The following is a 22239-nucleotide window of genomic DNA, read 5'->3' on the forward strand; positions in this document are numbered from 1 at the left end:
GTCAGTGAAGATGGAGGTAAGGTGATTCAGTGAAGATGGAGAGAAGGTGAGTCAGTGAAGTTGGAGGGAAGGTGAGTCAGTGAAGGTGGAGGGAATGTGAGTCAGTGAAGATGGAGGGAATGTGAGTCAGTGACGATGGGGGGAAAGTGAGTCAGTGAAGATGGAGGGAAGGTGAGTCAGTGAAGATGGAGTGAAGGTGAGTCAGTGAAGATGGAGGAAAGGTGAGTCAGTGAAGATGGACAGAAGGAGAGTCAGTGAAGATGGAGGGAAGGTGTGTCAGTGAAGATGGAGGGAAGGTGAGTCAGTGAAGATGCAGAGAAGGTGAGTCAGTGAAGGTGCAGGGAAGGTGAGTCAGTGAAGGTGCAGGGAAGGTGAGTCAGTGAAGATGGAGGGAATGTGAGTCAGTGAAGATGGAGAGAAGGTTAGTCAGTGAAGGGGAGGGAGGGTGAGTCAGTGAAGATGGAGGAAATGTGAGTCAGTGAAGATGGAGGAAAGGAGAGTCAGTGAAGATGGAGGGAAGGTGAGTCAGTGAAGATGGAGGGATTGTGAGTCAGTGAAGATGGAGGGAAGGTGAGTCAGTGAAGATGGAGGTAAGGTGATTCAGTGGAGATGGAGAGAAGGTGAGTCAGTGAAGATGGAGGGAAGGTGAGTCAGTGAAGATGGAGGTAAGGTGATTCAGTGAAGATGGAGAGAAGGTGAGTCAGTGAAGGGGATGGAAGGTGAGTCAGTGAAGATGGAGGTAAGGTGATTCAGTGAAGATGGAGAGAAGGTGAGTCAGTGAAAGGGAGGGAAGGTGAGTCAGTGAAGATGGAGGGAAGGTGAGTCAGTGATGATGGAGGGAAGGTGAGTCAGAGAAGATGGGGGGAAGGTGAGTCAGTGAAGATGGAGGGAAGGTGAGTCAGTGAAGATGGAGGGAAGGTGAGTCAGTGAAGGGGAGGGAAGGTGAGTCAGTGAAGATGGAGGGATGGTGAGTCAGAGAAGATGGGGGAAGGTGAGTCAGTGAAGATGGAGGGAAGGTGAGTCAGTGAAGATGGAGAGAAGGTGAGTCAGTGAAGATGGAGGGAAGGTGAGTCAGTGAAGGGGAGGGAAGGTGAGTCAGTGAAGATGGAGGGAAGGTGAGTCAGTGACGATGGAGGGAAGGTGAGTCAGTGAAGGGGAGGGAAGGTGAGTCAGTGAAGATGGGGGGAAGGTGAGTCAGTGAAGATTGAGGGATGGTGAGTCAGAGAAGTTGGGGAAGGTGAGTCAGTGAAGATGGAGGGAAGGTGAGTCAGTGAAGATGGAGTGAAGGTGAGTCAGTGAAGATGGAGGAAAGGTGTGTCAGTGAAGATGGAGGGAAGGTATGTCAGTGAAGGGGAGGGAATGTGAGACAGTGACGATGGAGGGAAGGTGAGTCAGTGAAGGGGAGGGAGGGTGAGTCAGTGAAGATGGAGGGAAGGTGAGTCAGTGAAGTTGGAGGGAAGGTGAGTCAGTGAAGATGGAGAGAAGGTGAGTCAGTGAAGATGGAGGGAATGTGAGTCAGTGAAGATGGAGGGAATGTGAGTCAGTGACGATGGGGGGAAGGTGAGTCAGTGAAGATGGACAGAAGGAGAGTCAGTGAAGATGGAGGGAAGGTGTCAGTGAAGGGGAGGGAGGGTGAGTCAGTGAAGATGGAGGAAAGGTGAGTCAGTGAAGATGGAGGAAAGGAGAGTCAGTGAAGATGGAGGGAAGGTGAGTCAGTGAAGATGGAGGGATGGTGAGTCAGTGAAGATGGAGGGAAGGTGAGTCAGTGAAGATGGAGGTAAGGTGATTCAGTGAAGGGGAGGGAAGGTGAGTCTGTGAAGATGGAGGGAAGGTGAGTCAGTGAGGATGGAGGGAAGGTGAGTCAGTGAAGGGGAGGGAAGGCGAGTCAGTGAAGATGGAGGGATGGTGAGTTAGAGAAGATGGGGGGAAGGTGAGTCAGTGAAGATGGAGGGAAGGTGAGTCAGTGAAGATGGAGGGAAGGTGAGTCAGTGAAGGGGAGGGAAGGTGAGTCAGTGAAGATGGGGGGAAGGTGAGTCAGTGAAGGTTGAGGGATGGTGAGTCAGAGAAGTTGGGGAAGGTGAGTCAGTGAAGATGGAGGGAAGGTGAGTCAGTGAAGATGGAGTGAAGGTGAGTCAGTGAAGATGGAGGAAAGGTGAGTCAGTGAAGATGGACAGAAGGAGAATCAGTGAAGATGGAGGGAAGGTGAGTCAGTGAAATGGAGGGAAGGTGAGTCAGTGAAGATGGAGGGAAGGTGTGTCAGTGAAGATGGAGGGAAGGTATGTCAGTGAAGGGGAGGGAATGTGAGACAGTGACGATGGAGGGAAGGTGAGTCAGTGAAAATGGAGGGAAGGTGAGTCAGTGAAGATGGAGGGATGGTGAGTCAGTGACAATGGAGGGAAGGTGAGTCAGTGAAGGGGAGGGAAGGTGTGTCAGTGAAGATGGAGGGAAGGTGAGTCAGTGAAGGTGGAGGGAAGGTGAGTCAGTGAAGATGGAGGGAAGGTGAATCACTGAAGATAGAGGGAAGGTGAGTCGGTGAAGGTGGAGGGAAGGTGAGTCAGTGAAGGTGGAGGGAAGGTGAGTCAGTGAACATGGAGGGATGGTGAGTCAGTGAAGATGGAGGGAAGGTGAGTCAGTGAAGGGGAGGGAAGGTGAGTCAGTGAAGGGGAGGGAAGGTGAGTCAGTGAAGATGGAGAGAAGGTGAGTCAGTGAAGATGGAGGGAAGGTGAGTCAGTGAAGGGGAGGGAAGGTGAGTCAGTGAAGGGTAGGGAAGGTGAGTCAGTGAAGATGGAGAGTAGGTGAGTCAGTGAAGATGGAGGGAAGATGAGTCAGTGAAGATGGAGGGAAGGTGAGTCAGTAAAGGGGAGGGAAGGTGAGTCAGTGAAGGGGAGGGAAGGTGAGTCAGTGAAGATGGAGAGAAGTTGAATCAGTGAAGGTGGAGGGAAGGTGAGTCAGGGTAGGTGGAGGGAAGGTGAGTCAGTGAAGATGGAGAAAAGGTGAGTCAGTGAAGGGGAGGGAAAGTGTGTCAGTGAAAGAGAGGGATGGTGAGTCAGTGAAGTTGGAGGGAAGGTGAGTCAGTGAAGGGGAGGGAAGGTGAGTCAGTGAAGATGGAGGGAAGGTTTGTCAGTGAAGATGGAGGGAAGGTATGTCAGTGAAAGGGAGGGAAGGTGAGACAGTGATGATGGAGGGAAGGTGAGTCAGTGAAGATGGAGGGAGGGTGAGTCAGTGAAGATGGAGGGAAGGTATGTCAGTGAAGGGGAGGGAAGGTGAGACAGTGATGATGGAGGGAAGGTGAGTCAGTGAAGATGGAGGGAGGGTGAGTCAGTGAAAATGGAGGGAAGGTGAGTCAGTGAAGACGGAGGGAAGGTGAGTCAGTGAAGATGGAGGGATGGTGAGTCAGTGAAGATGGAGAGAAGGTGAGTCAGTGAAGGTGGAGAGTAGGTGAGTCAGTGAAGGTGGAGGGAATGTGAGTCAGTGAAGATGGATGGAATGTGAGTCAGTGAAGATGGAGGGAAGGTGTGTCAGTGAAGATGGAGGGAAGGTGTGTCAGTGAAGATGGAGAGAAGGTGAGTCAGTGAAGGGGAGGGAAGGTGAGTCAGTGAAGATGGAGGTAAGGTGAGTCAGTGACGATGGGGGGAAGGTGAGTCAGTGAAGATGGAGGGAAGTTGAGTCAGTGAAGATGGAGGGAGGGTGAGTCAGTGAAGATGGAGGGAAGATGAGTCAGTGAAGATGGAGGGAAGGTGAGTCAGTGAAAGGGAGGGAAGGTGAGTCAGTGAAGGGGAGGGAAGGTGAGTCAGGGTAGGTGGAGAGAAGGTGAGTCAGTGAAGGGGAGGGAAGGTGTGTCAGTGAAGTGGAGGGAAGGTGAGTCAGGGTAGGTGGAGGGAAGGTGAGTCAGTGAAGATGGAGAGAAGTTGAGTCAGTGAAGATGGATGGAATGTGAGTCAGTGAAGATGGAGGGAAGGTGTGTCAGTGAAGATGGAGGGAAGGTGTGTCAGTGAAGATGGAGAGAAGGTGAGTCAGTGAAGGGGAGGGAAGGTGAGTCAGTGAAGATGGAGGTAAGGTGAGTCAGTGACGATGGGGGGAAGGTGAGTCTGTGAAGATGGAGGGAGGGTGAGTCAGTGAAGATGGAGGGAAGATGAGTCAGTGAAGATGGAGGGAAGGTGAGTCAGTGAAGGGGAGGGAAGGTGAGTCAGTGAAGGGGAGGGAAGGTGAGTCAGGGTAGGTGGAGAGAAGGTGAGTCAGTGAAGGGGAGGGAAGGTGTGTCAGTGAAGGGGAGGGAAGGTGAGTCAGGGTAGGTGGAGGGAAGGTGAGTCAGTGAAGATGGAGAGAAGTTGAGTCAGTGAAGATGGAAGGAAGGTGAGTCAGTGAAGGGGAGGGAAGGTGTGTCAGTGAAGGAGAGGGATGGTGAGTCAGTGAAGTTGGAGAGAAGGTGAGTCAGTGAAGGGGAGGGAAGGTCTGTCAGTGAAGATGGAGGGAAGGTATGTCAGTGAAGGGGAGGGAGGGTGAGTCAGTGAAGATGGAGGGAAGGTGAGTCAGTGAAGATGAAGGGAAGGTGAGTCAGTGAAGATGGAGGGATTGTGAGTCTGTGAAGATGGAGAGAAGGTGCGTCAGTGAAGGGGAGGGAAGGTGAGTCAGTGAAGATGGAGGGAAGGTGAGTCAGTGACGATGGGGGGAAGGTGAGTCAGTGAAGATGGAGGGAAGATGAGTCAGTGAAGATGGAGGGAGGGTGAGTCAGTGAAGATGGAAGGATGGTGAGTCAGTGAAGATGCAGAGAAGGTGTGTCAGTGAAGGTGCAGGGAAGGTGAGTCAGTAAAGATGGAGGGAAGGTGAGTCAGTGAAGATGGAGGGAAGGTGAGAGTGAAGATGGAGTGAAGGTGAGTCAGTGAAGATGGAGGGAAGATGAGTCAGTGAAGATAGAGGGAAGGTCAGTCAGTGAAGGTGAAGGGAAGGTGAGTCAGTGAAGATGGAGGGATGGTGAGTTAGTGAAGATGGAGGGAAGATGAGTCAGTGAAGATGGAGGGAGGATGAGTCAGTGAAGATGGAGGGAAGATGTGTCAGTGAAGATGGAGGGAGGGTGAGTCAGTGAAGATGGAGGGATGGTGAGTCAGTGAAGATGCAGAGAAGGTGTGTCAGTGAAGGTGCAGGGAAGGTGAGTCAGTAAAGATGGAGGGAAGGTGATTCAGTGAAGATAGAGGGAAGGTCAGTCAGTGAAGATGAAGGGAAGGTGAGTCAGTGAAGGGGAGGGAAGGTGAGTCATTGAAGATGGAGGGAAGGTGAGTCAGTGAAGATGGAGGGAAGGTGAGTCAGTGAAGGGGCGGGATGGTGAGTCAGTGAAGATGGAGGGAAGGTGAGTCAGTGAAGATGGAGAGAAGGTGAGTCAGTGACGATGGAGGGAAGGTGAGTCAGTGGAGATGGAGGGAAAGTGAGTCGGTGAAGATGGAGTGTAGGTGAGTTATTGAAGATGGAGGGAAGGTGAGTCAGTGAAGATGATGGGAAGGAGAGTCAGTGAAGGAGAGGGAAAGTGAATCAGTCAAGCGTCCCCGGTTGTCTTGCATTCCACGCCACTGGATCCTGACTACGATCTGACAAGGACCGTGTGGTGGCTGGCCGCGCATCAGCCTCACCACTGCAAACAACACTGATATTCTCCATTAGGGAGTCAATCCTACCCAGAATATGTGGATCCCAGATCTGCCTCCACATCCACCTGAGGGTCACCAGTAGGCAACCCCGTAGGAGAACATTACACTCGACTCTGGTGATTGCAAGAACTGCTCTGTCAGTCTTTAGACCTTATGGAGGTGCACAAAATCATGAGCAGCATAAAAAGAACGAATGCTCTCAATCATTTTTTCTTGAAAGTGAACTAAAATCAGTTTAAAACGAAAGATTGAAAAGTGGAACAGCTAATTCACACAGAATGTGGTGAGTGCATGGACCAAGCTGGCAGAGAGAGCACAGCTTATTAACACGACATACATCATGAAATACGTTGTTTTCTGGCAGCTGTACAGGGCAAGACATTAAACAATACTATCAGTTACTGTAAAGATTAAAATACATAAATACTGCAGAAGAGGGATAGGGTCATGGACCATTTGGAAATCTGATGGTGGAGAGGAAGAAGCTGTTCTTTAACTTTGAGTGTGCATAGTCAATCTCCCGTTCCTCCTCCCCGATGGTAGTAATGAGATAGGTACAGAAAATGACATTCAGATGGTGTTTGGAGAGGTACAGTACATGGACGGGAAGAGTTTAGACCATATTGGCCAGATGTGGACTAGTGTGGTGGGCAGCACAGACGAGTTGGGCAGAAGGGCCTGTCTCTCAGCTCTGTGGATCCATGATCCTGTGACTATAAACCAGGTTCCCTGGGAGATGTGCAACACAAAATCCTGGAGGACCGCAGCAGGCCAGGTGGCATCCAGGAAAGGAGTACAGTCACGTGTCGGGCTAAAACCTTTCGACAGGACTGAAACGTTGACTGTACTCTTTTCCCAGATGCTGCCAGAGATCCTCCAGCATTTTGTATGTGTTGCTGGGATTTCCAGCATCTGCAGATTTCTCCTGCTTGTCCCTGGGACCTGGACAGTGTGCAGCAGCACTGCCACCTTCAGGCCATTGTGTGCAGTGCAGCCTGCAGACCCAGCCCTGCACATACAAATACAGTAACAGATTCTGCAGGTGCTCGATATATACAAAACGCTGGAGGAAATCAGCAGGTCAGGCAGCATCTATGGAATGGAATAAACAGTCAACATATCAGGTCAACCTGCTGGCTGTGCCCATCTTGTGTCATCCCCTCCGGCCCCGTCTCTGTTGCTCGCTCACATTATCTACTGATGATCAGATTAGACAGATTAGATTCAACTTTATTGTCATTGTGCCGAGTACAGGTACAAAGCCAATGAAATGCAGTTAGCATCTAACCAGCAATGCAAAGAATTGTGTTTTATTTACAAAATAACTGTGAATAAAAAGTAAGTGCTACAGCACACAAATATAAAAATACTGAGATAGTACAATACGGGTGCAATACTGCTTAGCGCTGTGACGTGAGGTTCAGCAGTGTCACAGCCTGAGGGAAGAAGCTCTTCCTGTGTCTGCTGGTGCGGGAGCGGAGGCTCCTGTAGCACCTACCGGATGGGAGAAGAGTAAAAAGTCCATGGTTAGGGTGAGATGCATCCTTGATAATGCGTTTCGCCCTGCCCAGGCAGCGTTTATGGTAGATGTTCTCAATGGTGGGCAATTGGGTGCCAATAATCCACTGGGCAGTTTTCACCACACACTGGAGTGCTTTGCGGTGCGATACAGGACAATTGCCATACCACACTGAGATGCAGTTGGTGAGTATTCACTCAATGGTACAGCGGTAAAAGTCTGTCAGTATCCTGGGACAGAGGTGAGCTTCCTTGATGCTCCACAGGAAATAAAGGTGCTGTTGTGCCTTTTTGATCAGGATGGAGGAGTTCAGGGACCAGATGAGATCCTCGGCAATTTGGACACCAAGGAATTTGAAGCTTGATACACACTCCACTACAGCTCCGTTGATGTAGATGGGGACATGAGTGTGGCTCCTAGCATGCCTGAAGTCCACAATGATCTCCTTGGTCTTCTGGGTGTTAAGGGCCAGCTTGTTGTCGGCACACCACATGGCCAGGTGCTGGACCTCGTCCCTGTAGGCTGTCTCTTCATTCCCTCTGATCAGGTCAACCACCATGATGTCATCTGTGAACTTGATTATGGAGTTAGAACCATATACAGGAACGCAGTCTTAGGTGAAAAGGGAGTACAGAAGAGGGCTCAGCACACAGCCTTGAGGCACGCTGGTGTTCAGAGTGAGAGTGGAGGAGGAGAGGTTGTCTAACTTAACTGATTGGGGTCTGTTAGTCAGAAACTCCAAGGTCCAATTGCAGAGGGATGAGCTGATACCAAGCTGGCAAAGTTTGACGATCAGCTTGGAGGGGATCACAGTATTGAATGCCAAACTAAAGTCAATGAACAGCATTCTGACATACGAGTTGGGGCCTTCCAGGTGGGTCAGGGCAGAGTGAAGTGCCGTGGAGATGGCGTCCTCTGTTGACCTGTTGGTGCGATAGGCAAATTGATGGGGATCCAGGGTAGAGGGCAGACAGGATTTCAGATGTGATAGAACCAGTCTCTCAAAGCACTTTGCAATGATGGACGATAGGACAGCTGCTCTCCTCCCTGCCTCCTCAGTTTCTTCATTCCTCTCTCTCCTACCTCACGCCTCACTCTTCCACTCTCTCCTCCTCCCTCCCTTCTTGCTGTTTTCCCTTCCTGTTCCCTTTACTCTCTGACCTCACTCCTTCTCACTCATTCAGCAAACTGAACTGGTCTAGCCATATAACCGCCATGGCTACCAGAGCAGGTCAAAGGCTAGGAATCCTGTGGCATGTAACTCACCTCCCGACTCCTCAAAACCTGTCCACCATCAACAAGGCTCAGGTGAGGAGTGTAATGGAATACTTGCCACTCGCCTGGATGAGTGCAGCTCCATCAACACCCAAGAAGCTTGTCACCATCCAGTATAAGGCAACCGACTTGATTGGTACCCCTTCCACAAGCATCCAGTCCCTTCCCTTCACAGTTGCATCAGTGTGTACTACCTACAAGATGCACTGCAACAACACACCAAAGTTCCTAATGTAGCACCTTCCAGACCCACAACCACTATCATCTAGAGGCACGAAAACAGTAGATACTGGGAACAGCACCACTTGGAAATCCCCCTCCAAGTCACTCACCATCCTGACTTGGAAACATAACCGCGTTCCTTCATAGTCGCTGGGTCAAAATCATGGAATTTCCTCCTACCCACACCTCAGGGACTGCAGCTGTTCAAGAAGGCAGCTCATCACCACCTTCTCAAGGGCAGCTAAGGATGGGCAATAAATGCTGGCGTAGCTGGTGATACCAACATCCTGTAAATCAATAACTAAAAAAAGAATCCTCACTCCATTTCTCCTTCCTCACGACCCTCCCTCACTCTGCACTCACTCCCTTCATCCTCACCCCTCATTATTTTTATACACCTCTATGAGGTCACCCCTCAACCTCCTTCCCTCAAGTTCCAGTCTATCCAGCCTCTCTTTATAACTCAAGCTCTCCAGTCCCGGCAACAACCTGGTTAATCTGTCCTGCACCTTCTCTCTCTTCCTGATACTTTCTCGATAGTGTGGCGACCCGAACTGCAGACGCGTTACTCCAGGTGTGGGCTCATCAGTGATGTACACAGCTAGGAGCTGACATCCCGAAGCTCGTACTCAGTGCCCTGACCATAAGACATAACGGCCGGATTAGGCTATTTGGCCCGTCAAGTCTGCTCCACCATTTGATCATGGCTGATTTATTTTCCCTCTCCTCTCAACCCAATACTTCTTTCCATAACCTTTGATACACTTTTAATCAAGACCCTATCAACCTTTAAATATACCCAATGACTTGGCCTACACAGCCATAACATAGGAACACAAGAAACAGGAGCAGGAGTAGGCCATCTGGCCTGTCAAGCCTGCCCTGCCCTGCCATAAGATCTTGGCATCTCCACCTACCTGCCCTTTCTCCATTACCCTTGATTCCCCTACTTTGCAAAATTCTATCCAACTTGTCTTAAATATATTTACTGAGGTAGCCTCCACTGCTTCACTGGGCAGAAAATTCTATAGATTCACCACTCTCTGGGAAAAGCAATTCTTCCTTATCTCCATCCTAAATCTACTCCCCCGAATCTTGAGGCTATGTTCCCTAGTTCTAGTCTCACCTACCAGTGAAAACAACTTTCCTGCCTCAGTCTTATCTATCCCTTTCATAGTTTTATATGTTTTTATAAGATCTCCTCTCATTCTTCTGAATTCCAGCAAATACAGTCTCAGGTGATTCAATCTCTCCTCATAGTCTAACCCCCTTGTCTCTGGAATCAACCTGGTGAACCTCCTCCGCACCGCCTCCAAAGCCGGTATATCCTTCCTCAAGTAAGGAGACCAGAACAGCACGCAGTACTCCAGGTGCAGCCTCACCAGTATCCTGTACAGTTGCAGCAAAACCTCCCTGCTCTTAAATTCAATCCCTCTAGCTATTTGCCTTCTTGATAGCCTGCAAACCAACCTTTTGTGATTCATCCACAAGCACTCCCAAGCACTTCTGCACAACAGCATCCTGCAGTTTTTACCATTTAAATAATAATCTGATCTTCCATTTTTTCCTTCCAAAGTGGATGACCTCACATTTACCAACATTGTACTCCGTCTGCCAGATCCTTGCCCACTCACTTAACCTATCTATATCTCTCTGCAGACTCTCTGTATCTTCTGCACAATTTGCTTTTCCACTCAATTTAGTGTCATCAGCAAACTTAGATACACTACATTCGATCCCTGCTTCCAGATTGTAAATGTATATTCTGAACAATTGCGGACCCAACATTGACCCCTGTGGCACACCGCTCACCACTGTTGCCAACCAGAGTAACACCCATGTATCCCAACTCTCTGCTTTCTATTAGTTAACCAATCCTCTATCCATGCTAATACATCACCTCTAACTCTATGCATCCTTATCTTTTGGATAAGTCTTTCATGTGGCACCTTACCAAACGCCTTCTGGAAATGCAAGTAAATAGTTTCCATCTGTTTCCCTCTATCCACTGCTCATTATACCCTAAAAATATATTGTCATCTGTGGCAATGAATTCCACAGATACACTACGCTCTGGATAAATAAAATGCTCTTCATCTTTGTTCTAGAGGACGTCCTTCTGTACTGAGTCTGTGCCCCCGGTCCTAGGTTATTCAAGAGAAGAGTGGCATGTGCCTTCTTCATTGCCCTGTCTACCTGTCTCACCACTATCAGAGAACTGTGTGCCTTCAGCCTGAAGTCCACCTGCTCAGCAGCATTCCCGAGAGCACTGCCGTCTCTTAGTACAGGGAGAGGGGTGGAGGGCAGCAAAAGGCTCCTTCCAGTCTCTCACGTAGATGATATTTGGCTGAGATGTTGCCTGCCCCTTTGAGAAGAGTGTCAGTGGCTTGTTCCCTTGAATTACGTGGTGGGGCTGAGACAGAACACAGACCCTGGCCGGGATGGGGGCAGCAGGGCTATCGGGAGGCCAACGGTGCCAGGTGCCTCCTTTTTTTAGCCCTTTACATCTCCTTCCTTCCCCCTCCATGTTTCTTACTTCAACCCTCCCCCTCACCTGTCACCTGCCAGCTTGTACCTCTCGCCCTCCCATCAGCCTTCTTATTCTAGCATCTGCTTGTTCATTTCCATAGATGCTGTCTGGGCTTGCTGAGTTCCTCCAGCATTTTGTGTGTGTGACCAGGATGCAGCCTGGATTAGAGAGCTTGTCGGATGTGTGAAGGTTGAGCGAGCTAGGAGCACAGGAGAATGAGAGGTGACTTGATAGAAGTGTGAAAGGTGATTAGAGTGGATGCCAGCACCTTTTCCTCGGGGTGGCAATAGCTAATACAAGAGGGCATAACTTTAAGGTGACTGGAGGACACTAAAGCCTGGATGTCAGAGGTAGGTTTGTTGCACAGAGAGTGCTACAACAAATGTCATGACATATGCTGGTGACACTAAACCTGACTCTGGTTCTGGTAAGTGTGTGAAAAACGCTGCTGGGTGCTGGTAAAGGCGGACACATTCGGGACGTTCAAGTGACTGTTAGGCAGGCACATAGATGATAGAAAAATGGAGGGCTATGTGGGAGGGGAGGGTCCTATTGATCTTGGGGTAGGTTAAAAGGTCGGCATACCAATCTGTCCTGGACCCATGATATAAATATAATTGTGAAGAAAGCACGACAGCGCCTCTACTTCCTCAGGAGTCTGCGGAGATTCGGCACGTCATCGAAAACCTTGGCAAACTTCTGTCGATGTGTGGCGGAAGCTGCGCTGACTGGCTGGCTGCATTATGGCCTGGTATGGGAACACCAACGTCTTCGGGTGGAAAATCCTACAAAAGCGAGTGGATTTGACCCAGTAGAGCGCGGGTAAAACCCTCCCAACCGTTGGGCGTATCTACACGAAACGATGCCATAGAAAAGCAGCATCCATCAGGGAGATCTCACCACCCAGGCCATGCTCTTTTCTCGCTGCTGCCATCAGGTAGAAGGTACAGGAGCCTCAGGACTGGCACCACCAGGTTCAAGAACAGTTACTACCCGTCAACCATCAGGCACTTGAACAAAGGGGATAACAACACTCATTCTACTTCCTGTGTTCCCACAACCGATGGTCTCACTTTAAGGACTTATTATCTTACATCATGCTCATTACTTATTGCTATTTATTTATATTTGCATTTGTACAGATGTTGTTCATTGATCCTGTTGACAGTTGCTGTTCTATAGACTTGCTAAGTGTGCCTGCAGAAAAGAAGCAATCTCTGGGTTGTACGTGGTGACATGTATGCACTCTGGTAGTAAATTTTACTTTGAACTTCGTGGGCTGAAAGACCAGTACTGTGCCGCACTGTTCGATGTTCTGTACTCTTTGTTGCTTTCCAGAGGCAGTGATAGCACCAATGGTGGGGAGGGAACGATGGTTGATGATAGAACTTATTACCTCCTTCTGCAATCTTTCAGCACCATCTCATGTACCATCATCTTCCTTGTCTTTCAGTTCCGTGCTCTCCGGCGAGGATGGGGCCTGGGATCCTGCTTCTGGTCCTCCTATTCCCACCCTGTGTGCTCCTGGCAGCCCAGAATACCACCATAGGTAAAAGCATGCTTCACTTACCCTCCGGCAATCTCCATCCACCCCCCCCCCAACACATTTGTACCGCATCGGTGGCCAGGCACCGTGGTGAGGCAGGTACAGCCACTGCCTTACTGAGACTCCAGTTCAATCCTGACCTCTGGCGCTGTCTGTGTGTTGAGTTTGCACCTTCTCCCATCGTTGCTCCATTTTCCTCCCCTGTCCCAAAGAGGGTCGGGGGGGGGGGTCAGGTAGGTGAGGAGGCAAAGATGGAATCAGGGCAAAATAGATGTTTGATTTTTATTTTCTGTAGATCTGTTGTTGTTTTGTTTTGTTGCTGTTGTTTTGCTGAACATTGTGGGCATGCTGTATTGTCCCTGGAAAGTGTGGCAACACTTGCCGTCTGGCCCCACTGCCAACCCCACCTTCCCACTCCACATCCTGGGGTGTGGTGCTTGTTAATGCAAACAACACATTCGACTGTAAGCTTCTGATAAATAAATCTGAATCCGAAACGTTACAAAATATAGATTTAAGAAAATAGAAGAAATAGTGCCTGTGTCTCTTTGTAATTGCAGAGTTGTTCAATCACGATGCTATTGGCACCGTGAACCCCGTGGTCAGCACATTAGATACATCTGCTCGATAATGCAAACATCTAATCAGCCAAACATGGCAGCAATTCAATGCAGAAAAGCAAACTGACATGGTCCAGAGGTTCAGTTGGGAAATCAGAATAGGGAAGAAATGCGACCTAAGTGACTTTGACTCTGAAATGATTGTTGGTGCCAGACGGGGTGGTTTGAGTATCTCAGAAAGTGCTGATCTCCTGGGATTTTCACGCACAGCAGTAACCAGAGCTTACAGAGAATGGTGCAAAAAACAAACAGAGACAAATCCAGTGAACGGCAGATGTGTGGGCAGAAATGCCCCGTTAATGAGAGAAGAGAGGGGAGAATGGCCAGACTGATTGAAGCTGACATGAAGGTGTCAATAAGTTACTACAGCAGTGTGTGGAACACACAACACGTCGAACATTGAAGTGGGCGGGCTACAGCAGCAGAAGAACACGAACATACTCTCAGTGGCCACTTTATTCGGTACAGGAGATCCCTAATAAGCTGGCCACATTTGTATTGGTACATTCAGTGTGGAAAGCACAATTGCCATTCATTTAGTCTCCTGAGTGAGATGATAGAAACTTCCCCCCCAGATTTAGCCCCTCAATGTCCATCAGCAGAAGGATCTTAGACTTCAGTCTTTCCCCACAGTGCCTTAGAGTTGCCCCATGAGTGGCAGAGATTGGGGGCAGGGGGAGGTGGAGGGATAATGAAATGGGATTGGTGTAAGTGGGTGATTAATGGTTAGCATGGACTTGGTGGGCAGAATGGCCTGTTTCTGAATGTGTGGCTGTGAATCCCTGCATACCCCGAATCACAGAGGGGTCAGGGTGGGCAGCAGAGCCCAATCTGTGGATCGCCTCGATGGGCTGAATGGTCTCCCCGTGTTATACCCTCTGGTTTCTTCCTATAACCCACCTCTGTATACTTACGCTCCCACACAGTCTCCCACCCCTGCCCCTGTATACTTACACTCCCACACAATCTCCCACCCCTGCCCCTGTATACTTACACTCCCACAGTGTCCCACCCCTGCCCCTGTATACTTACACTCCCACACAATCTCCCACCCCTGCCCCTGTATACTTACACACCCACACAGTCTCCCACCCCTGCCCCTGTATACTTACACTTCCACCCCTGCCCCTGTATAATTAGTAATGAGAACATAAGAAATAAAGGCAGGAGTCGGCCATCTGGCCCATCGAGCCCGCTCCTCCATTCATTGAGATCATGGCTGATCTGACCATGGACTTATCGCCACCTACCTGCCTTTTCCCCATAACCCTTAATTCCCCTACTATGCAAAAATATATCCAACCTTGTATTAAATATATTTACTGAGGTAGCCTCCACTGCTTCATTGGGCAGAGAATTCCACAGATTCACCACTCTCTGGGAAAAGCAGTTCCTCCTCATCTCCATCTTAAATCTACTCTCCTGAATCTTGAGGCTATGTCCCCTAGTTCTAGTCTCACCCACCAGTGAAAACAACTTTCCTGCGTCAATCTTATCTATCCCTTTCATAATTTTATTATCTTCTCTCGTTCTTCTGAACTCCAGCAAGTATAGTCCCAGGCGACTCAATCTCCTCATAGTCTAACCCCCTCATCTCTGGAATTAACCTGGTGAATCTGCACTGCCTCCAAACCAATATATCCTTCTTCGGGTAAGGAGACCAGAACTGCATGTAGTACTCCAGGTGCAGCCTCACCAGTACCCTGTACAGTTGCAGCATAACCTCCCTGCTCTTAAATTCAATCCCTCTAGCAATGAAGGCCAACATCTCATTTGCCTTCTTGATAGCCTGCAGCACCTGCAAACCAACCTTTTGTGATTCATGCACAAGCACTCCCAAGTCCCTCTGCACAGCAGTATGCTGCAATTTTTTTTTACCATTTAACTAATAATCTGATCTTCCATTTTTCCTTCCGAAAGGTCTCCCCACCCCTGCCCCGGAATACTTACCTTCCCACACACTCTCCACCCCCGCCCCTGTATACTTACCTTCCCACACACTCTCCACCCCTGCCACTGTATACTTACACTCCCACCTTCCCTGCCACCCCTGCCTCTGTATAATCACAATTCTGTACCTTGCCCTGTCCAGCTTTGCTGAGCTCCCATCAGCCACCCCCTACCCAGCCCCCCCCCACATTACTCTTCCAATACCCTGTGTCTGTGCTTTTCCAGGGTGCCGGAAAATCAGGCCCCCGTTGGACGGTGGGATCCGGTACCCTGGCCTCACCCAGGAACAGATCCGCACCATCGAGGTGCTGCCCGTGGCCTATGAGATCGAGTATATCTGCAGGAGCAATCGTGTCATTGATGGGCCGGGAGTACGGAAGTGCCTGGAGAACGGGACCTGGACCCACATGGATCAGCGCAGTAGGTGTGGTGAGTAATGGCCTGGCCTCACTCCCTCAAATACTGGGAATGGTAGTGGGGGTTGCACACGGTCCTCCCCTCCCTCTGGCAGGGCAATGGGTCACACACTGTCCTCTCCCCCTGATGGGTCAGTGGGTCACACACTGTCCTCTCCCCCACACTGACGGTCAGTGGGTCACACTCTGTCCTCTCCCCCACCCTGACGGGTCAGTGGGTCACACACTGTCCTCTCCCCCACCCTGACGGGTCACTGGGTCACACGCTGTCCTCTCCCCCACCCTGACTGGTCAGTGGGTCACACTCTGTCCTCTCCCCCACCCTGACGGGTCAGTGGGTCACACACTGTCCTCTCCCCCACCCTGACGGGTCACTGGGTCACACGCTGTCCTCTCCCCCACCCTGACTGGTCAGTGGGTCACACTCTGTCCTCTCCCCCACCCTGACAGGTCAGTGGGTCACACACTGTCCTCTCCCGCTGACGGGTCAGTGGGTCACACTGTCCTCTCCCCCACACTGACGGGTCAGTGGGTCACACACTGTCCTCTCCCCCACCCTGACGGGTCAGTGGGTCACACTCTGTCCTCTCCCCCACCCTGACGGGTCAGTGGGTCACACACTGTCCTCTCCCCCACACTGACGGTCAGTGGGTCACACACTGTACCGTCTCCCACCCTGACGGGTCAGTGGGTCACACACTGTCCTCTCCCCCACCCTGACGGTCAGTGGGTCACACACTGTCCTCTCCCTCTCTGATGGGTCAGTGGGTCACACACTGTCCTCCCCTCCCTCTGATGGGTCAGTGGGTCACACACTGTCCTCTCCCCCCCGACGGGTCAGTGAGTCACACACTGTCCTCTCCCCCACCCTGACAGTCACTGGGTCACACACTGTCCTCTCCCTCTCTGATGGGTCAGTGGGTCACACACTGTCCTCTCCCTCTCTGGGACTGCCCCCGGATTGTATATTTGTTGGTCTGAACACAGGCAAACTAAAGCTCACCCCTTGCCTCTCCCACACCCCCACCCACACCTGCTTCCCCACTAACCTCTCTCTCCCTCTCTCTGTCTGTGTCTTGTGTCCCTCACTCTCGTTCTTCCTGCCCTCCCTCCCCACCCTTCTCTCACTCTCCCTCTCTTCCCCTCACTATCTCCCCACCTCCCTCTCCCCTCTCTCTTTTTCCACATCTTCCCCTCTTTTGCTCTCTTCCCCCCACTTCCCACCGCGCTCCCTCTCTTCACTCCTCCATGCCGACAGTATATAACTGCTCGCGGCTGGCTCTGAACCTGGAGAACGGGGTGGCCCTGACGAGAGGTGCGGTGAAGACCAGGGCCAACGCGAGGATCCCGGTGGAGGGGACGGTGGTGGAGTACCGTTGCAACGCCGGCTTCAAGCTGGAGGGGCCCACCAGCAGGGTCTGCACCAAGTACGGGAAGTGGAACACCAGCAAGCCCATGTGCACAGGTACGTCGCGGGGGGAGGGCGAGGGAGAGGAGGGGCAAGGCGAGGGAAGGAGAGGGTGGATTTCAGAGAGGGGGTAACATTGCAGAGTGTGAGAGAGGGTAGAGGGGGAGATGGGGAGAGGGGAAATGGTCAGCGGGGCAGGGAGAGGGGGAGAGAGGGGAAGGGCATGAGGAGAGGGGGAAGGAGGGAGTATTGCAGAGTGGGAGAGAAGAGGGAGAGAGATGAGAGAGAGGTAAGTCCAGTCTGTGTGTGGAAGTGAAAGTGAGAAGAGGGGGTGGGAGAGAATAGGGAAGGGGGGGGAACAAAAGAATGGAGTGACTGAGGAAACTGCAGAGTACGTAAGAGAGAGAGAGGTGGAGAGAGAGACCAGTACAGAGTATGTGAAAGCAAGCATGAGGGGAAAGGGTGTGTGTGTGTGTGTGTGAGTGTGTGTGTGTGTGTGTCTGTCGAGGGATGTACAGAGACGGCATTCAGTATTGAAGGGACAGAGAAGTGTGGGAGGGGGCAGACGGATTGCAGAGGTGAGAGAGAGCACAGCAAGTGACAGAGAGAGCCGCGCAGTGTGAAAGGGGGAAGAGAGTGTGTGAGCGGGAGGGGGAGAGAGAGAGGTGGAGAGACATTCAGCGAGCGAGGGGAGGGGTTAGTGGGGTGGTGTGCCGGGGGGGAGAGAGAGAGGTGGAGAGACATTCAGCGAGCGAGGGGAGGGGTTAGTGAGGTACAGTGAGTGTGCCAGGGGGAGGGGGGAGGCTGTGAAGCATGTCGTCTGCTGATCTCTGACAGTGCCCCACCACTTTGTCTCTTTCAGTTGACAAAAATTGGAACCGTCAGTCATACAGTGAGTACACGAGGGTTGGTATGGGGAAAAGGTACCGAAATAGACTGAAGTTAAACTTGTGTTTATTGTCAGATACATAAGTCCATGTGTGCACAGGTGCGATGAAAAACTCACGTGCAGCTGCATCTCAGGCACACGGCTTCACTCACAGGAAGAGCATAAATTAGACACAATTTTTACAGGGAACACAACTAGAACCAAAACCAAAATCCACTGTAGTAGAAAGTGGTCATGGTGTTGCTGTACTGAGTTGGCGATTAGGGTTCTGCAGGCTGGTTCAAGAACTGAGTGGTTGGAAAGTCAAAGTCCAAGTAAATTTATTTTCAAAATACACAAACGTCAGAATCAGAATCGGGTTTCAAATCACCAGTATATGTTATGAAATTTGTTGTTATGTGGCAGCAGTACAGTGAAATACATTACAATAAAAACTAAGTTACAATAAGAAATACTGTACATTTAACATTTTAATTAAATAAGTCGTACTTAGAGAGAGCACAAAATAGTGAGGGAGTGTGCTTGGGTTCAGAAATCTGATTTCAGACGGGAAGGAGCTGCTCCTAAATCGTTGAAAGTATATCTTCAGGCTCCTGTACCTTCTCCCTGATGGTTGTAATGAGAAGAGTGGGTGACGGGGGTCCTTAATGACGGACATTGCCTTTTTGAGACGTTGCTGCTTGGAGATGTCCTGGATGCTGGGGAGCTCAGTGCTCGTGATAGAGCTGACTGAGTTCACAACTTTCTGCAGCTTATGTTGATCCTGTGCATGTCATAGTCCGGTCCGTAAAGTCCATATTCCGGTTCACGGTCCGGTCCATCAACCCTTGCTCCAGGTTTTCCTATCTACCCTGTTTCTGTCTTGTTGAGCTCTAACTGAGTCAGCTGATGCTTGTTGGGGCTGGCTGCATAAATACCTCCAGAGACCAGGGCATGGCCACTGGATCATTCTTGTCCTTACTCCTTGTATCCCTTCCCCTGCCTTCTGTTTCCTCGCCTGAAGCCCTACCTTGTCTTGCCAGTAACTCTCGCCTCGCCTGAAGTTCTCGTCTTGCCTTGCTTTGCCAGTAGCCTTGCCTTGTCTTGCTGTCTTGTCCTGGAGCCACCCTGTACCTAGCTCCTTTCCTGTCCCTTGCCTCCGCCCAGGTAAGCCAGGCTGTCTTGCCGTTACCTGGGGTTGGTTCTGTCCCTTCCTGTCCCTTGCCTCTGTCGGGTGGTGATCTGCACTCTGCCCAGGAGGAGCCTGCCAAGCCTTGCCTCAAGTCTCCAGTCTCCAGCCTCGCCTCGCCTCGCCTTGCCTCAAGTCTCCAGTCTCCAGCCTCGCCTCGCCTCGCCTTGTCTCAAGTCTCCAGCCTCCTGCCAAGCCTCGCCTCGTCTCTTGCCTAGCCTTGAGTCTGTAAACTCCAGCCTCGAGCCTCGAGCCTCTAGCCTCTTGCCAAGCCAAGTCTCTAGCCTCTAGCTTCTAGCCTGAAGACTCCAGCCTCATCCTGCCTGCCTGCCAAGCCTCGTCCTTGCCTAATTCTGGGGTCCGAGCCAGAGGCAAGACCCAGGTACTGTGTCCTTGTCCAGTCTCTGGATCGGAGTCCAAGCCCGGGCTCCTAGCTCTCTTGTTCAGTCCTGTTCCAGGTTCCTGGTTTTCCTGTCCATGTCCTTGCCATCGCCCTGTATCCTGTATCCTGGTCCTGTCCCTAGTACTTCAGTGTCTGTGTCTTGCACTTGGGTCCGTTCCCAGCAGTGCCCTTATGACAGTGCAGTGACTCTCCCCCCACACCAGACGGTAATGCAACCAGTCAGAATGCTCTCCACCGCACATCTATAGACATTTACGAGAGTCTTTGGTGACGTAACAAATACACACAGTCTTTTTAAGACCATAAGACATAGGAGCAGAATTAGGCCATCCAGCCCATTGAGTTCACTCCGCCATTCCATCATGACTGATTTATTATCCATCCCAACCCCATTCTCCTGCCTTCTCCCTGTAACCTTTGACATCCTTTCTAATGAAGAACCTATCAACCTCCACTTTAAATAAACCCAATGACCTGACCTCCGCAGCCACCTGTGGTAAGGAATCCCACAGACGCACTGTCCTCTGGCTAAAGAGATCCTTGTTCTCAGAGTTTCGAAAGGGAAGCCCTCGTATTGTGAGTCTGTGCTCTTTTTCCCCAGGGTTGAGCACTCCAGAACTAAGGAGCACAGGCTTAGCTTGAGAGGGAAAAAGAACGTGAGGGGCAACTTAGAGAGCCGGAGGGAGGTCAGTGTATGGAACGAGCCACCAGGGAATGAGAATCAGGTTTATTATCACTGACCGACAGGACAGTATAAATGTCTTAAGCTCATATATATAGCCAGGGTGCCCAAAACTTTTGCCCAGTACTGTATTTTGGTTGAAGTAGGAAGGTGGTTGGGAAACAGAATTAAGAGTATTTTGCTTTGTATTAGTTCAGTGGTACAATATTAAGTGTTATTTGGTAACCAGAAAGACGTAATACTCAGTGCTGTGCAAACATCCTACCCATGTGTATGTGTCTAAGAGTTTTGCACAGTCCTGTATGTGGAGAACTGTGATATTGTTTTGTGGCAGTGGTACAGCACTAGTCATAGTCATACTTTATTGATCCCGGGGGAAATTGGTTTTCATTACAGTTGCACCATAAATAATAAATAGTAATAGAACCATAAATAGTTAAATAGTAATATGTAAATTATGCCAATAAATTATGGAATAAGTCCAGGACCAGCCGATTGGCTCAGGGTGTCTGACCCTCCAAGGGAGGAGTTGTAAAGTTTGATGGCCACAGGCAGGAATGACTTCCTATGACGCTCTGTGTTGTATCTCGGTGGAATGAGTCTCTGGCTGAATGTACTCCTGTGCCCACCCAGTACGTTATGTAGTGGATGGGAGACATTGACCAAGATGGCATGCAACTTAGACAGCATCCTCTTTTCAGACACCACCGTCAGAGAGTCCAGTTTCATCCCCACAACATCACTGGCCTTACGAATGAGTTTGTTGATTCTGTTGGTGTCTGCTACCCTCAGCCTGCTGCCCCAGCACACAACAGCAAACATGATAGTACTGGCCACCACAGACTCGTAGGACATCCTCAGCATTGTCCGGCAGATGTTAAAGGACCTCAGTCTCCTCAGGAAATAGAGACGGCTCTGACCCTTTTGTAGACAGCCTCGGTGTTCTTTGACCAGTCAAGTTTATTGTCAATTCGTATCCCCAGGTATTTGTAATCCTCCACCATGTCCACGCTGACCCCCTGGATGGAAACAGGGGTCACCGGTACCTTAGCTCTCCTCAGGTCTACCACCAGCTCCTTAGTCTTTTTCACATTAAGCTGCAGATAATTCTGCTCACACCATGTGACAAAGTTTCCTACTGTAGCCCTGTACTCAGCCTCATCTCCCTTGCTGATGCATCCAACTATGGCAGAGTCATCTGAAAACTTCTGAAGATGACAAGACTCTGTGCAGTAGTTGAAGTCTGAGGTGTAAATAGTGAAGAGAAAGGGAGACAAGACAGTCCTCTGTGGAGCCCCAGTGCTGCTGATCACTCTGTCGGACACACAGTATTGCAAGCACACGTACTGTGGTCTAGACAGAACCTAGACAGAATAATGAGTCTGGATTACGATAAATGAACACTGAGAAAGGCAGGCACATTGGTAAAGTTTAAAAGGTGTCGGACAGGTACACAGACAGGAAAGGTTTAAAGCAAAGCTTCCCAAACTGTTTTATGCCATGGACCAATACCATTAAGGAAGGGGTCCATTACCCCAGGTTGGGAACCCCTGGTTTAATGGGATATGGGACAAACGGGACCAGTTTAGATGGGGATCTTGGCTGACGTGGATGAGTTGGGCCTAAGGGCCAGTTTTTATGCTGCTCGGGCCTATGGGTGGTGTCATCTCTCACTGCCATTCTGCCTGTCCCCACCCAACCCCTCCAAGGACCAGTCTCAATCCAGCCCTCCTGAAGCACATGAAACAGGAACAGGCCCTTCGGCCCACAACGTCTGTGTTAAATGTGTTAAATTTGACTGAATCTGCTCACGATCCACATCCCTCCATATTCGTCTGTCTGTCTAACCGCCTCCTAAACGCCACTGTCGTACCTGACTCCACCCCGGCAGAGTCAGCGCTCTCTGTGTGAAACCAATACTTGCCCGCACATCTCCTTTAAACTCTCCCCTCTCACCTTAAATGTCTGCCCT

General features: G+C 50.4%; 1 protein-coding gene across 2 annotated transcripts in view; it reads left to right on the plus strand.

Annotated features, from left to right (window-relative positions):
- Positions 1 to 22239, plus strand: part of LOC140198171 (gamma-aminobutyric acid type B receptor subunit 1-like) — a 289471-nt gene that overhangs the window by 96297 nt on the left and 170935 nt on the right. For both annotated transcript variants that reach the window (XM_072259164.1, XM_072259165.1), the window contains exons 2-5: positions 12639 to 12734; positions 15527 to 15730; positions 16976 to 17182; positions 17988 to 18017. In XM_072259164.1, the coding sequence (XP_072115265.1) occupies positions 12659 to 12734; positions 15527 to 15730; positions 16976 to 17182; positions 17988 to 18017 (517 nt within the window). In that variant the 5' untranslated portion in view covers positions 12639 to 12658. The remainder of the gene's footprint in view (positions 1 to 12638; positions 12735 to 15526; positions 15731 to 16975; positions 17183 to 17987; positions 18018 to 22239) is intronic.

Source organism: Mobula birostris, chromosome 5 (genome assembly GCF_030028105.1).
Source record: "Mobula birostris isolate sMobBir1 chromosome 5, sMobBir1.hap1, whole genome shotgun sequence".
Taxonomy (NCBI): Eukaryota; Metazoa; Chordata; class Chondrichthyes; order Myliobatiformes; family Myliobatidae; genus Mobula; species Mobula birostris.